At 39.1% G+C, this 17533-nt stretch overlaps 1 protein-coding gene and 1 pseudogene across 2 annotated transcripts; both read right to left on the reverse strand.

Moving 5' to 3' along the window:
• Positions 1–4012: 4012 nt before the first annotated feature.
• On the reverse strand, positions 4013–7122 carry LOC137134292 (gap junction alpha-3 protein-like). 2 transcript variants are annotated; one of them, XM_067518961.1, is made up of 2 exons: positions 6985–7122; positions 4013–6149 (listed from the first exon to the last, which is right to left on the reverse strand). In XM_067518961.1, the coding sequence occupies exon 2, from the start codon at positions 6124–6126 to the stop codon at positions 5029–5031; it is 1098 nt and encodes a 365-aa protein (XP_067375062.1). In that variant the 5' UTR covers positions 6127–6149; positions 6985–7122; the 3' UTR covers positions 4013–5028. The 2 variants fall into 2 exon arrangements, with proteins under 2 accessions (XP_067375062.1, XP_067375061.1); XM_067518960.1 differs by lacking the exon at positions 6985–7122 and adding an exon at positions 6287–6422.
• A 61-nt stretch (positions 7123–7183) lies between these two features.
• LOC137134533 (uncharacterized) lies at positions 7184–17124 on the reverse strand (annotated as a pseudogene).
• Between the last annotated feature and the right edge of the window lie 409 nt (positions 17125–17533).

Genomic DNA, 17533 nt, shown 5'->3' on the forward strand with positions numbered 1-17533 from the left:
CTTGTTTGTGTTTAACATATTTGAAACTGCTCTTTTTTGTTAAGTTTTGTTGTTCCACTTATATAATTAATAAGATTAAGCATGTTGTGGTTGATATTACCTAAATAATGCAATAGTCATCTAATAGTGACAAAATCATAGTTTAAAGCTATTTTCAAATAGAGATCACAGATTGCCTGCATTATCTTTTAAAGAGTTTCGTAATATTTTAAGGGAGGTTAAATGTAAATAAATATGTTGTTGGACAGGCATAAACCCTAGCAGACCACCATGTGCGCACATACTACATGCATTTGAGTGCAGTATATGCCTTTATTTACTAATTTTCTGAGGAATTTCAGGTTAGAGGCAGCACAGTGGTGAAGTAGTTAGCACTGCTACCTCACAGCTAGAAGGTCCCTGGTTCAAATCCTACAGTCCTACAGTCCAAAGACATGCATGTTGGGTTAATTGGTGACTGTAAATTTCCCAAGGTGTGAATGATTGTGTTTTCCCTGAGATAGAATGGTGACTTGTCCAGAGTATAACCCACCTCCTGCCAAATGACAGTCGGGGTAGTCCCCAGGCCTCTATGTATCCCAGAACAGGATAAGTGGTTACTGATTATGGATGGATGGACTATCAAGTTAGATTCCTTTATCTTGAGTCAGATTCAGAGCTTCGTGTGGTTAACAAGCCTGATATCCAGTAACAAAATGCTATAGTGAAAACTACTAAAATCAATTGTCCAATTCAGTTATTTGGAGAAGAATGCACACAAAGGCATTTTATTGTGAAGAATATGTTACATTGTGGGCTTTCAAAAAACACTTTTTAAATTGATTGTCCTTTTCCCCAGGCCTTATAAAGATTATAATGAAAAGGATCAATCAATTTTGCTATAACACAACTTTTTCCTTCTGAGACAACAGTCCCATCAGGACTTCTTCAGAGAATCTCAGCTGTCACATGGTGGCAGTAAACAGTCGCCCTATTCCCACAGACAGCACAATACATAAACTGAGACAAGAAGCCGCAGATGCCAAGCCATAATGACGTTTTCTGCCTCAGAAACCATGTCAGCAGCTGATTTCACTCTGGGCTGGTTTCTACAGCACTCCTGCGAAGTTCATACTCTGTACTCTGCAATGTTTGTTATTGGCGCTGTGCAGTCTGCACTGAGTTTAACATGGCTGGTGGTGGTAATGAGGTGACAGGCCTGCAAGCAATCAGACTCATTCAGTCAACAAACATCAGAAGCCCTGTTTTCCTTTTGGCTGATATTTCATAAGCGAACCCTTAAAGCAACACAAAGTTAGTGCAAGGGCAGGCTTTGCTTCTGGCTCTTTGTCATTTATCGCACATTAGCAGGTTGGGAGCATAGTGTCATTGCGACGGAAAGCAGGTCAAATAGTACTGAAAACTGACTCAAGTATTCAATACACGCTACAGCAACACTTGATTAATGTGTGCCCTGTCTATTGTAAAATGCTGTCCACATTCCCAAATGACCAGATTAGTCAGATACATAAAGTACATTAATAACTTATTATATTTAAATATCTATTCCCACTTATTTAGTTATTATTTTACTAGCCAAATTGAAATTCTAATTGACATTACCAAATATTAGACGTCTCCCCGAACTGGATGTAAATTGGCCAGCAGGTGGCGTGCCCAGCAGATACAGGCAGCCTGACAGTGTTAAAGTGAAAGGAAAGGGAGAGGGCAGTAGAGTACTGTGCTACAGCTGGTGGGAAGCAACATGAGGCTTCATACCACAGGGAGCGAACAGAATAAAGTAATGGAATAACTCATCTGGACACATGGAATTATATCCAACATTTAACTAAACCAAGTCAGTCCTTTATTGTTTTAGTCTATGCGGCTTTTTTCCCATGAAACTGCTCAGGTGCTTTTCAGATGATAATACCAGAGTTTCTAAGGAACAGCAGTGTCAGAGTGTTACTTATTTATCCCAAGCTTTTAGAAAGGGATTTTAATACCTACAATATATCTTGTTATACAGTGGAAGTTTCTAAGACCACCTAAATTAAAGTTATCCATCTTCACTGCCTTGATTTGAAGGATGCCCTAAAATTAAATACGCATATTTAAATCTGTTTCAATTAACTGATGTTCAAAAGTTTAGGAACTGATTGTGAAGTATTGTGTCATTTTCTCAAATAGGAATGCAGTTTTGGGGAAATCTATTTTTAGAGTTTGTAATTTATTTCAAAGTTAATTTGAAAACTACTGACTACTTCACAGTGTGTACCATGCCTGTCTTTAACTGTTAAAACTGTTTAAAAGAAAAAATTAGTTATCTTATTATTTAAGTTATCTGCTAAATTGTATCTGCTAGGAATAGGCACATTTAATCTTCTCACTTCTTTAGTTAATATTGTTCTTACTAAAATAGTAGTTGCTTAACATGGTCGGTTATTATGTTTAAGTTTTATATTACTTAGAAAACTTTTTTTTCCAAATAACGGCTGTAATGTCCTATGGGGTTGGATTAAAGCACATGTCAGTCAGTAGCTTGCACTTTATAACTTGTGCAGTTATTTTCCACATAGAGATGTCGCCACAGCTTCCATCTTTATTTTATTTTAACCAGACGTAAAGGTACAACAATAAATAAAGTCTAGAATATCCTTTTAAAAGGATGCATCTTTGTATAATACCGGTTTGCAAATTTCCCTCAAATTCTGTGAAAATTATTGCTCCTTTAATTATATCAAAATTAGTTGTATACTTTTTTTGGTTGCAACTGCATAAAAAAAGCATCAGCTTTTATAGATGAGAATGTCAGAAGTCCTCATGCTGCTGGTATTGTCATTTACAGAACTGCAAAAACATGAGCTATCCCTGATTATGGAATGGCAAGTTTAGAAAATAGGCGTTTACTAGTCGTTGTCAAAATCACATTTGCTCTGTCTATTGGTCTGTATGGTTTGCTAGAGTAATTAGTCTTTTAGACCAGTTCTGACTTTGTCCCTCTAGATACTTCATGAAAATATGCTTTACATCTATTACTGTTTAATACCTTCTCTAATAATCTTACAGTCTGATGCAACCACAGTTGGACTTAAATATTGGACTTAAACTAGAAGTATTTATTTTAAGTGTTAGATCTGTACTCTTGACTTATATCTATTCATCTATCACCATTTAAAAAACATCATTTTCTCAAAGATGGTCAATATTGCTTTTAACATGATGTATGTCTTAAAATAACTTTGCATATGCTTTACGTTTTATTTTCATTTGAAAAAGTAGAAGTGACTTTTTTTTTGAACTGAAGACAATTTCTAATCGCTTGATGATTTATGGCAATATACAAATAAAGCTCCTGGCTGTTTTGATTGGTTGTGCTATTATTTTTCTCAAAGGGCATATTGAAAATCTGAAACATAGTGTTTTTGGCACTGCAACACACTAAAGTAAAACACTGCACTTCCAGACTACACTCAATCATATCTCTACACATCAAGAAAACACATCTGAAAGAAATTGAACTCTTTAGTTTTTTATATATTTAAAAATCAGATGTGCTCTTCCCTTGACACACTAGGCTCTGACAGGAAATTATAAACATACTAGCCTAAAGGTATGCTATGCTATACAATACATACTAGGTCATTAATTTCAAGGGTTCCATACCAGAAGTCCCTTGGTGCTGTGCCTTCCTGCCACAGCTGAATAGACATATGTGTGATATGCAGACAGCAAAGACATTAGCCATGATGTGTAGTCCTGCTATGGCAAGTCAATCACTAACTATGTATATGATTTCAGACTGTCATGTGTTCAGTTCATTTACATGTTTACCCCCCAAACACACACACAAACACACACACAAAAAAAAGGGTACAGAACTTCGCACCATGTCGAAGCTACTGTGTACAGATACCAAACACCAACAGTAATATGGTTTCTCATCCTGCGTTTATCTTGATTAGTTTCAGGAATATAAATTAACAGCTATGTTCCTGAGAAATTTTATTTCCCGATAAAGACTCATAAATGCACTGCTAACCTTGCAAATTTAAGACAGGTTTATTTTAAGCAGATTTACAAATATTGTTGTCACCAAGTGCTTTACAGAGAACAAACGACACAAACGCAGATATAAACAAGAATAAACAAAACAATGTGCTTATAATTATGTACTTGCTGGCTGTCGCAATAAAACCAGACAGTACAAATGTGGGAACTCCTGAGACCAGTGCAATTTCTTTTGAGGCGCGTCCTGGAATTAGTTACACTGACTCCAGTGTCCAATGTGTCAGGAATTGCACAACTTTTCACTTCAAGTCTAAGCAAGTGAACTATGCTACATGGTGGCCTCAAAACAGTTAAAGGAAGTTAAATTTAACTGTTCACCTCATCCAATTTCCTCAAATGAGGTCAGGTCAGTGCTAAACAAGTTTTTGCCCTGGATTCTGTTGCAAAACTTTGGGCAACTCCACATAAGGAGAAGCACTCATTTTGTTGTTGTTGTTGTTGTTGTTGTTGTCGTCGATTCACATTTGTCAAACAATGAAAAGAATAAGCTGAGAGTCAAACCCAAGCGGTATTTTTGCTTCAATTTGTTAGATTCTCTGTGATAATAGTGAAAAGCGGAGAGATTCATACCAAACACAAATCAATTCAATTCACAAAACCCCCAAACTAATCAACACTGACTGAAATTATTGTGTTGCCACAAATGGTGTACCATAAATCATTAATGCTACAATTTAATGTGAATCCAATTAGGTTTTTCAAAGGAGAAAATACTGAGTAAAGGATTACAGAACAGCAGGATGTCCTTAAGGAGGTCTATATTCATTAGAAATATAATTACAGAACATCAGTCTTTAGACATTAAAGTAGATCTGCAGCTTCTTCATGTGCCCTTTAAATGTCACCACCCTCTAAGCTGGAATGAGTCAAACCTGTGCCATCTTAAAAAGGGGAGTCATTCCAGCATGTATGAATGTGTCCAACCAGCATACGATCCCCTTACACCAATGTAAGACCCCTCAGAGAAACATAAACCTCTCATATCTTCAGATCGTCTATTCTAGTTTTGTTGTTGCTATGTTTGGCACTGCGGCCAGGCCTGGTCTGCGTAGGTGACCCAGGGGCTGATCCTGCTCCTTTCTTTCCTTTCAGGTCACATTCCTCTGGCTTGTTGCTGCTCCTTTCCACTGCCAAGTTTTCCTTATTCTGCTTGTAGGCTGCCTTGCTGTGGTAGGGGTGGAAGGACGAGTCCGTACCCTCAGACAGCGGGGAGAGGTTGTAGCTGGGTACAGGCGGGTAGGCGGGCTGGACCTGGTGGTGCCCATGAAAGTAGTCATCGTACGTGGGTGCAAAGGGCACAGCTGCCTCACTGGGCTCCTTAGAAATACACTCGACAGACTGATCACGTCTTTTGAAGGCGAGACCCTGTCGGCATTTGGTGAAGCCAAGGTGATAGATCTCTATGAGGTTGAGCAGCAAAGACACACTGGCCACTCCCAACATGAAGATGATAAAAATGGTTTTCTCTGTGGGACGGGATATGTAGCAGTTTACAACATTAGGGCAGGGCAGTCTGTCACATGTGTACATAGGCTTCAGCTTGAAGCCGTACAAAAAGTACTGGGCCACAATAAAGCCCACCTCAAACAGGGTTTTAAAGATCACATTAAAGACATATGTGCACAAGAGCTCCCCCTGCAGGTGTACTCTGCCCTTTTCATCCCTCACAGGAGCTTTTTTGTGCTTGGCATCCACAATGAGGGCCTGTTTCTCTAAATGATTGGCATTTTCCCTCTCTTTCGCTTTCTCTTTCTCTATCTGCTTGTCCTCCATCCGCACCAGATGTAAGATGTGTCCCAGGTAAATCAGTGTAGGCGTGGACACAAAGATGATCTGCAGTACCCAAAAGCGGACATGGGAGATTGGGAAAGTAAAATCATAGCACACGTTCTCACAACCAGGCTGTTTGGTGTCACAGGTGAAGCCCGACAGCTCGTCGCCCCACACCTTCTCTGTCGCAGTACTCAGGACTAGGATGCGGAAAATGAACAGGACGGTGAGCCACACCTTCCCCACCACAGTGGAATGCTCCTGGGCTTTTTCTAGAAGCTTCCCTAGCAGGTTCCAATCCCCCATGGCTGTGTGAGCTCAGATCTGGACTATAGAGTTTTTAATAAAAAAAATTCAAATACAGAAACAGTTAGTACGTTAGATGACTTCAATAAAAACTCTAATCTAAATCTAAAGGTTCAAGTACGCTTCTGTGTAATAGTTTTTCTTTTAAAAAGAGTCTTACCAAGTTCAGCAGAGCCCAGACCAAATGAGTTTCTAGGAAGCCAAGCTGCTAAACAAGCGTACAACTGGGGGATTCTGCTGCTCAGCAGGTAGTGGCCTTCTTTACTTGGGCACAGGGAGGATTATATTTACTTTAGGGGGTATAAATTTGGCAAGTGTGGACAGGGGGAAAGGCAGGTTTGAGTCAGGATTCCAAGGCTTCCGGCCTTCATGACCCCCACCAACAGGAGTAACAAGATCGACACTGGGTGAAATCAAACACGGGACATTTACTGTCATTCACTGTCAGCTCCCCTAACACATCACAATTTAAATATATTCTTCTGATGGATGTGGCGTACAGTAGCACAACAGCGTGTTTCTGTGACAGAGAATGAGTTCCGGTAAATGCTGAATCTGTCAGGTGAACTGAGGTTAAGGAAAGTCACACAAATAAACATCTTTGTTTTAACTGTAGTTAACATTTTTAACAAAAGCTACCACTTCAGTATTACACTTGGGCAGTCAGTCCCAATGCCAAAGTGCAACAATGTGATAAACTTCGTTAGACAAAAATTCATTATGGCAGTAAACAAACTACAGCCTTTAGCCACATTTACCTTAAGTAACTAGTAGAATTGTATTTTTAATTCCTGACTGACCATGTACGTCAATGCACAAAGAATCACACACAAGTCAAATTTACTGAATAAAACCCACCTTGTCAGCTAATACATCCTCTCTGGTGAAGTTCTACATGTCTTCGAGGTTCCATGAGGCTGCCCTGCTCTGGTGACAAGCCACAGTGCAAAGCTGATCTTTGGAACCTCAGCAGTGCCCTTGAATGGACCGGAAAGTGGACTCCTGCTAGGCTCGAGCTCTGTTTCACACCACAAAATCCACTGTCTGAGTCTTCAGTTCAGACAGGAATTAAGATCTAGGCCCCAGGGTCTGCCACTGACCACAACACACAAACTTAACCTGCTGGATGCACTCTCACCCACGTCCTGACTGCCCTGCCTCACCCCCCACCCCCTCTCCCTTTGTGGTTAAATTTGGCACAGGCGACACTCTCTAATGTAAACTATTACAGCTCCTCTACTTGGTTGTTAGAGTGAGTGACAGGGCAGCTGGCCAATGCTGTTGTCTGCTAAGTCCGTCTGGCCACAAGTGCTCCTGGGGTCTAAATATAGCACAAGGGTCTCTCCTATCATGGGAGGGGGCATGATTTAGAGATGAGTAGCAATCCTCAAGTTACAAATGACAGGAAGGAGGTACCACTGTGAATAAGTCCAGTTTTAGCATTCTACAAGACAAAATGTTTTAAAAACAAAGTTTACATAATTAGTAAGAACGTATTTGATCAATTTGGTACAAGCCCTGTGAAGAAGAAACAAATTGTATGTTTGATAAATAACATGTCAGTACATTTCTCAAAGGATCAGGCAGTTTATTACTTTACATTGCATAATGTACACACGGTATAATGTTTCAACCCATTGTATATTTTGTCTGGATTGTTTAACTTGATGTAAATTGATACATATACATTAAGGCATACCAACACGCTGGTTTCTGTATGCATTGCATTGTATAAAAACAGGTTAACTTCACAACATACCAGCGTATGCAAGGGACATTACATTTTCAGGACTACAGATATTGAAAAATATAAAATTCAGGGTAATATTAAGAAAAGCAGGTGCAACTGTCAGATAGTGATGAGTAGGTAAACTTTAAGCATTTATTAAAGCTAAGTGAAAAACACCCAAGAAAGGAGCTGCAATGAATTAAGTAGGTAGTATTTACAATTGATATCAAGATATTGAAATGCGGAGACATATGTACAGTACTGGCATTTGCATATTTCTAAAAGTGACCCAGCACATAAATAAAGACATAAGAATGACTAAATTATTGTGTTTTTTTTTCATATTGTCAGCTGAAGATTAATGAGGAATCTTCAACAGTACCTTGATTTTTGGAATCAAGCCTAAAAACAGTCCAGGAAAACTTTTTAGAATATTCCGTATCCCCACCTGGCATAAAAGTTTAAGAACTGAGGACATACAAATGTTGATATTTTGTATTGAGATGCACTTTCTCTCTTAGTTACATTGGCAATATCATATCTATGATCGAACAGTATTGTTGAACTTTCTTTTGGATTTTCAGCACCAACTGTTACAACATTTCCAAACTCATTTACAAAATACTTACAGTGGTCTGCACAAAGTGTAGCATAATAAATTACCTCCAAGTCATTTTCCTTCTACAAATAACCATCTTCGTTACTTTTCACTAGCTTTGACTGGATTATACGACACATAGTAGCATGACCTAAATGCAAAAAGACTTCCCTATCCAGCATTGTCACCTGTAGAGTAATCTCTACCTTTACTAGGGCCGACCCAGTGTTTTTGCATATTTTGATGATTTCCCATGAAATCAACTATACCCAACATTACAGCTGAGCACTTCTATATCTTATCATTACAATATTTTCTAGTATTCAGTATGGTAAAGGATGACTAAAATGCTTAACATAGGTTGAAACAACGTATTGTTGCCCAAATAAATTTCTTATATTTGTATTGAAAGCTGCCAAAAGATGTGGACAAATGGGATGTGTTGCATGGTGCCTTGTTGTGCTAATCAGAAACTGATCCCTGACACAAGTTTTGGTTTCCAAACATTAACCTTTTCAATTTGTATTCTGGGTTTTATTTTCCCATGTCATAGCTCATAAATTCAACTGTTTTGGCAGCTATTTGGGGTTTCTAACAGTACACGAACCTGCCACACTTGCAGGATTACAAATAAATCCACCCACTGAAGAGCACTGTCACGCAAGAATGATGCAACAAAAACAAATAGAGGCATGATGCTCATACTAATAAATGAGCAATAACACGCCACAACAATTGTATTGTCTTTAACCGTCACTACTGACTCCAAACAGTTCAGTAAAGTTCCGACAGCAACTAATATTTATGTCATTAAAAATTGAAAAAACAAAAAACATAAATTAATAATGAACTGGCTTAATTTTGCATAAATAAATAGTCTGTTACTGTGGATTAGTTTAAAGGGAAATGGAAAGTCAGCGTCCTAAAAAGCAGAACACCTCTCACCCTTCTCAGCTGGGCTCTTTTTAGTCACAGTGAATTTAGATTTAAGAGAATGGTCTGCTATCAGCTGATTGATTTCATTTTGTCTGTAAGAAGACAATCTTTGACTTATCCACGCTGCTTTGGACTCGTCCTCAGAGCCTTTGAAGTACCGTTTGCAGGCCCTGCTTATGAGGTACACAACCTCAGCCAGGTTGAGCAGCACACAAACCCCAGACACTGCCAGCATGAACACGGTGAATATGGTCTTTTCTGTTGGTCTGGAAACAAAACAGTCCACTGTATTGGGGCAGGGGTATGAGTCACACTTAACCAAACGCACCATCTTGAAATCAGGATAGATTAAGTAGAAGATGTAGAGAAAAGCCACCTCAAAGATGATTCTGAAGATGATACTGATCATATATGTCCACCACAGAGCTCCAGTGATCTGAAACTTCTGGTTCTTGATGTGTTCCAGCTCTTTGGGGCTACTGCGGCCTGTCCTCTTCAGGATCTTTTTTTCAATGTGGCGTCGGTGGGCCACATGCATGGCCACAAGGAGTGCGGGGGTGGAGACCAGGATGAGCTGGAGCGCCCACAGACGGATGTGTGAGATTGGGAAGAACTGGTCATAACAGACACTGTTGCAGCCAGGCTGCTGGGTGTTGCAGGTGAAGCCAGTCTTCTCATCTCCCCAAACACTCTCAGCCGCAACCACCAGGACCAGGATCCGGAAAATGAAGATGACTGAGAGCCAAATCCGTCCAATGCCAGTAGAGTGCCTGTTTACGCCGCTTATTACGGCATAAAAGGCCCCCCAGTTCATTTTCGCCTCCAGGTCTGCAAAAAAGACAAATATTCTGTCACGGTTTACACGGACACAGGGAACACTATTACTCTAACCTGATGGAAAATATTTATTTTTTAAATACTTAACAATACAGATCATAAAATAATAAACTGTAGATTAGAAAACTCGCCAACATGTTCCTCAGAAAAAGTTAAGTTACCTTTCGTCACCTTTATTCTTTCTTATTGCCATAAAATCGTTTGAAGAAATGACTTATATCCTTAAGAAAAACTTAAGTATTCTACATATTGTTATCATTCAGAAATACTTATTAATTCTGTAAAGGTCTAACTGTTTTAACATTTTAGAGGTTTACCAGGCTCAGCCGACGGTGCAAGCGGCGTAAGCAGCACCAGGTCCAAAGATGACCATCTTGACGTGTGGCCTGAGCATCAAGCTGGATTTGGCAGAGTGAGGAACAACAGACAAAAATTGCCAAGACGCCTGTTGGCCGTATAAAAGCAGGGCTGATGCCTACCTCCATGCACCATCACAAGACGCAACAGAACAAAGCCAATTGCGAAACATTTACGGAGGCACGTGATCCGCTCACCCTGTATTAATACTGTGATCCCAAACTGACCTACAGCCCAGTTGCAGACAGATGAACAGACTGTCAGCAAATTTCTCCAAGGAACCAGCAAGACATCCATCTCATTATGAGAAGACATGTCAGAGACCTCATTGTTTAAAAGAAAGACTGCTTACTTGCCCAGATTTGAAATAAAAACGTACATTCATTGTACTCTTCAAAACACTGATTCACTCAAATATTACCACCATAAAAAAAGCATTTGTGTCACTGGGGTATAACAGCAATCACTCACAGCAAACCTGACCTCACTGCACACTATTGTACATGTTAGTAGAAAGTATATTTTAAAAGATAGAATATATATTTTACCTTCAGCTGGGGTGGTACACCAAAGTGTGTACAGTACAAAACAGGAAGAAATTAATTAAAGGGTTTGGTTTTTTAGCAAGCCAAAAGGCTGGATTGAGAACACCAAGCGTTTGGAAAATGCTAATCATTCCTCCGCCACTAGCCGCTGCCCTGCACCATAGCAGTCATATGCTCTTATATAAACTATTTACATACAATGGCAGCCTTTATTGGGCTGCAACAAAACTCTTTAGAATTCAGATCAAACGCCTCGATTTCCGCCTACCCCTGGAAAAAGAAGGAATCTGTGTGGACACAAAAGGCCTCAGCCCGCTACATTATTTATTGTGCTTGGCAGGGCAGGGAAGAGAAGGAAGCTTTTGACCTGAAACATGGTGACTGAGAGCAGGGCCAATCCCAGGTTTGCAGATTTATCAGGAAAATGCACAAACTGCTCAACTACAACCAACATTTACTTTTTTTATAGCCTGTAACACATTCCAACACTGCAATGATGTACACAGTTTGGCTGTGACATTAAAAGCACCAGGTGGTTTTGTGTGGTGGACAGGGGTCAACATGGGGACTCTGACCGGTCCACAGCTATGTAGCAAACTGTACGCAATGTGACACCTGTTGATCGTGGCTAGCATTAAATTTTTTACAGCTTAACCCCTGTTGAATACAACTACTACTACTCAAAAAACCAAAACACTAGACTGTTAACATTATAACTGATGTGTATATTAGGCATAAAAATAAATAATTTAGTACTATAAATACAGTATATTAAATATGAACATAACATACATTTTTTGTTAGCTCAAAAAATACTATTCTATTAAACATCCAGAAGACTGAATGCTTCACAGTGTATGGAACAACTTTCTCCTGGTCAAAATGGTTAAATTCTGATTAAATGCTTAAGTAACTATTATAATTGTATTATTAGAGTTGTATAATTGTAAGTATGTAAATGCAAACTTCATCAGATCATCAACCATGTAAACAGTTAAGTCGGAATCTCCTAATCAAAAGTATTTCAATCTGATGAAATTTTGTCCATGTTAACAAAACGTGTCCATGTTAACAAAAAACAAATGCTTGATACCCGCACCATTTGCCCTCAGACCCACTACAAGAGTTGTAATCTTAAATTTGTTAGTGCAGTCAAGAGTCCACAGTTTGTTCGGCTCAAACTCCTCCCTGCAAAAGTAGACATCATTTACAGTAAGTGTAACTGAATGCAAATGACAACACAATGTAGTTGTTTGTCCTGTACTATCAGATGACCCACAGAAGTTCACTGTGCCATGAGCTTTTCTGCATCACTTGTGACACATGTAGTGGGAGGCTTTGGGTGGCCTGGTAATTCTGTGAATGAACGGAACCTCATCTATATCATCTCTATACCAAATTAATTGCTGTGTAATATAGAGAGACATTGGGCATAAAACTGTAGATAACATCTTTATTACAAAAGAAGGGCTACAGGCATAAAAAAAAAATCTGCAGTAGAAGACTCAATATTGCCTCAGGCAACAGGAATAAATCACAGATTATTATCAAAGGAAAAATACAGACAATAAAAATGAAAGAGGACAGGTTATCTGACTGAACTGAAACTGTCTAGTGGTCGAGAAAGGAAAAAAATATATATATATCAGCACCTACAACTCTCTTTCCAGTCCACATGGAGAACAAAACGGTCTAAATTAGTGAAGAAATATTCAAAACAAAAGCAAAATGCAACATAATTTGCCATCAAGGTCCCCCTGCCACACACACACACACACAAAAAAAACACTTTACAACTTTTATACCACTGCTTTAAAGATAATATTTGAAATGTACTCGACTGTAAAGCCACAAACTTATATACAGAAAAGAACAAATGTTAAATAAAACATCTGGTTTACACTCACATTCAGTACGCAGAATTTTTTACATGGTAGTGAATGAGTTGCAATGCAAGACTAAATAATACACACACAAAAGCTGATACATACTACTTATGTGTACTAACCCAGTGTATATATGTTTTCATTTATATTTAATTTGCATATTTTAATTTAAATATACTTAAATTGTTGTACTGCTTCCCAATGACGGAATTGTGTGTTTACATACAGTCAACTAGATAATGAATTTAAGATCTCATGTAACAATCATTACATGTCTCAGTATTTACGATTTTATCTCCTAAATCCACAACCACCTGCTTTTAGTTAATTCCTATTTTGTGTATAGCGTGAGATGAGGTATTTCTCCCAGTCCTCTTCTCTAGTTTTACATTGGACAGTGCCTAAAAAGCAAAAGACAGATTTCTGAATGTAAATAAAAAGTGGTACTATGTTCACACCTGTTCTACTGTCAACATTGACATTTTGGAATTAAAACTGTAACACTAACTTCTTTTCATGTGACCAACATTCTTCAGGTTGTTATGTTTTGCATGTCCATTCTGGGCCAGTCTCAGTGACAATGGGGGACTTCTCCTGAAATAAGGTTATAGAGGTTTACAGTGCCTTTAAACTGTATGTAAACACACGATGTAAGTTAACCATAGACATATATTTGCTCGCTAGGCTGCTGCAGAATTTTTACTGTGATGGGCAATAGTATATAATAAATCTTTGAGTTCAGTTTTTGCCACTTACAATTCTGTTGAAACCAAGTTTACGACAAAGAATTAACTTATTGTGCCTCACAATGTAGTACCTCATGGCTCCAAGCTTTCCCTTCTCCAAGAACAGCTCGACTGTAACTTTGGGCCCCTGTGGGTAAAGTCTGGCATAGAGGATCCTGTTGCTCACCATTGCTTTAAACCACCCCACTGCCTCCTCCGTCCAGTCTCTACCATTCACAGGCATCACCTGGGGAGAAGGAAACAAGACATAAAATACCATGAAAAAAAAGATTATTAATTCCTTCTTCATTAAGAAATAGATAAGGCTGTGACTAATCATATGGACAAATGCCAATATTATATATATATATATCTCAGTAGACCCCAGCAAATTAACCATTTCCATGTATGCAGATCTTGAGAGGGACAGTCTGCATGCCTATCACTGATAAACCTTTACTAAGTATGTTTATGTGCTAGTTTGTATACATGTGGAAAATTATAAAGCCAACAGCAAAACAGTATCAGCAGGAAAATACTCACATTTGCCAGTGAGACCTGTATAGCCTGAAGTGGAAGGACAGCCATGTCTGGGGTCAACTCTGTGATGTTTAATACTGACACACAGGCAGTGTCACCATAGTCCAGTCTCTTCACCTCCACCTTAATGGATGTCTCACTCCCAGCTCCATCAGTAGCATTATGTTAGAGACAGAGAGGAGAGCAAATGAAGTTACACAGTCTAAAATTCCCTAGTGGCTACAGGTGAACAAAGTGACACTGCTACCATCTAGAGGTATGCACTTGCAAAATCATGTCAATACACAAACCTGGGCCTACCTGTACTAACTCCACAAATTTTGGTCACCTGAGCCCTGCACCATTGTTCTTGCTTAGGGAACCAACACATCACTTGGGTTCCAATGTCTGGAATGCAGTTCTGCAACGCATATGAACTAGTGACTTTCCAGCTGCTGCAAATGAGAAAAATAATAATGCCTGACACATGTGGATTATTAAAAAAAGTGAGACAAAAATCTTTTACAAAGACAGCAATCGTGAACAAAAGGGATAAGTGGCTCTTTAAGTTCTGTAAACTGTGTGACTAGGGATTCAGCAAGGACTGAAAGAGCTGATACAAAGCAGACAAGAGATCAGACTTCATGCCAAGTGGCTTACTCTGTGACAAGGGCCTCTAGCTTCATGATGGAGTCTGCATGCTGGATGTAGAAGTTGCCTGGGCTGACAATATGAGATACCACAACTTCAGTCTCTTCAAACCTCTGGCTCTGGAACTCTGGGATTTTAATACTCTTGAGCACTGGCACAGAATTCTTTCCTTTTTTGGGTTCAGTGCAATGGACAGTTTCGTTTTTTATCTGGATGTTTAGACTGGAGAGCTCCATCTGACCTATAGTATAATGGCAGTCTCTCTTTTCCAAAGGGCTCTTTTCAAAGTTAATCTGTCCCACCTCTGTGAAGATGTCTCCGATATCCCACAACTCCGTCTCTGTTGCAATAACACAAGCGTATGTCAAAGAGCCACTTGATTCTATTTGTTTTACTCTGAAAACTGCGGACTTATTTTCAATGTCTGTGCACAATGTTTTTGTAGCAAGTGCATTGATCAGATTGTCATTTGCGACATGTCTGGATCGGTCGTTTTGTGTTTTGATGGTTGGTGATGTTTGCTGTAAAGAAGCTGAGGTGCATGTACTTTTACTCCACTCCATGACAGTGACTTCCAGTACACCCATGTTTTTACCTCTGGCTCTGAGAAAGTGCAGCAGTTGAGAGGAGGTTTGTTTTTGGTGTTGCACCACAACATCATCCTCCCTTCCACGGCTAATGTGTGATGTTACTTTCATGGGCTTTGGGTTACTAATGTCTGGAAGTATAGCTTGTATAGTAGGTAGAAATAGCAGTGGCCTCACGGTATCAATCTTTGGACTGTTAACAATTGCAGGTGTCAGAATCCCAGCATCTGGTTGGCATTGCTCCTCAAAAATAACAACTTGTGTTTTTTGTTCAGCCTTTAAGTGACAGGATAAGTTTGTAGTCTGAATGGCGCTGTTGTAGCTGGATGTGATGCTGCAAATCATGTCATCCTGGACCATGGTAGGCTGGGAGATGAGAAAATGTTTCAACTGCTGCAGGGATAGTGTGGCTCCAAGCACCTGGACTGCTTTGGCTATGGAGCTTGCCATGAGCACATTCTGCAACATAGGCCCAAACTTAAGAACATCTGTCTTCAGTGTTCCTTTTTTTTTGAGTGGCTGCAATTGGTTTGTTCTCTTTCCATTTAGGACAGCAGGCTGGACACAAACCTGGGGTTCTATAACGTTAGGTTATTTAACAAAATGAGAAAGGTTACTTTATATATTTATAGATAAATACACACAAATTACATCAACCTTTTACAAAACTGTGGATTTTCAATTTCACATTTGCAGTTAAAAATGTATAATTCATTGTTGACTAACCCATGTACAGGTTCTTTAGTGAAGCTGAGAGCTTATCAAGGGCTTGACATTTCATATCCAAAGTATTTGCAAGATCACTGAACACATTGGTGGGAAATGATGAATTCAAGAAACCTTGGACCTCTTTGTAGGCCTGAAGGAAAATTGAAAAGGGATTAGGGGAATAATTTCTATTTGTTCTTGAACATAAATTAAGGGCAATGCTTATTAGGCAAGGTAATGTAATACGATAAAACAACTGCACTTTAATAGTTGATCAGAAAATAAACATATCTATAAAAATAAAACATCATTTTACTGCCTATAAACGGTCTTTGGGTTTCAAATGGTTGGTCAAATAATGAGCAGCGGCTTTAACATCGTGATATCGGGATTATGACCCTATAACAGTTTATCAACTATTTTCCTCTGATTATATGCACTAATCAAATATTTTATCAACTAATTTGAAATCTATAGATAAAATTATGCACATATTGCAGGTCTGGCAAAAAAAATAAAAAAAAAGTACATGAATGTTTTAATAATTTTGCCCCAATTTCAGTCACACGCCTTATATAACAATTAGTGTGGGTTTGATCACGCGGCCTGTGTAGCTCAGGTTTAACAGTTAACTTCCTGATAATCTTATCTTTGTAACAGGTCGTAATATTACCTTGTTGATGACGTTGCGAAGTTCATGTTCAAGTTTATCTCGGGCATTTTCCAGCAAAAACAGTTTGTAAGTTAACTCCACTTTCTGGGCTGTTATGGAGGGCTGCGTCTGGCGGTGGACATGCTGCTGCGGAGGCGTCATGATGGTCTCACTTTGGGACATCGGTGTCCGCTGTCCGGGCTCTGATGTTTGTTGGCTAACCTTGTTAGCTAACGTTAGCTAGCTAGCCAAATGTTTAGCTACAGCGTCTGGAAAACTATTAACGTTAACTTTAATTTTTTATTTTTCAGCGTGTAGAGAAATTACCTCAGAGAAGCAGTTTTTTTTTCTCTTCTTGGCCTCCTGCTTTCTTCTTCCAGGCGCACTTGTCAGTGACAAACGTCTTGCTCTTTCTTCAGACAACCGACTGATCCAACTTAAGACAGCGACCAGCCGATGGCTGCCATGTTGAAAATTAGCGCGAGAAAAGTTTTCTGCATAAACACTTAGCTCGTTTGAAGGAAATGTGCGCTGTGACCGTGATATTAACAGGTGTTCTTTTATTATTATTATTATTATTATTCTTTCTAGAGCTTATGTGTGACAGTAGCCTACAAAGACTTTTACATTGTCACGTTCCGGTACCGTAAGAAAACATAACCGGGCAGCCACCTGAT

This window comes from Channa argus, chromosome 10 (assembly GCF_033026475.1).
Source record: "Channa argus isolate prfri chromosome 10, Channa argus male v1.0, whole genome shotgun sequence".
Lineage (NCBI taxonomy): Eukaryota > Metazoa > Chordata > Actinopteri > Anabantiformes > Channidae > Channa > Channa argus.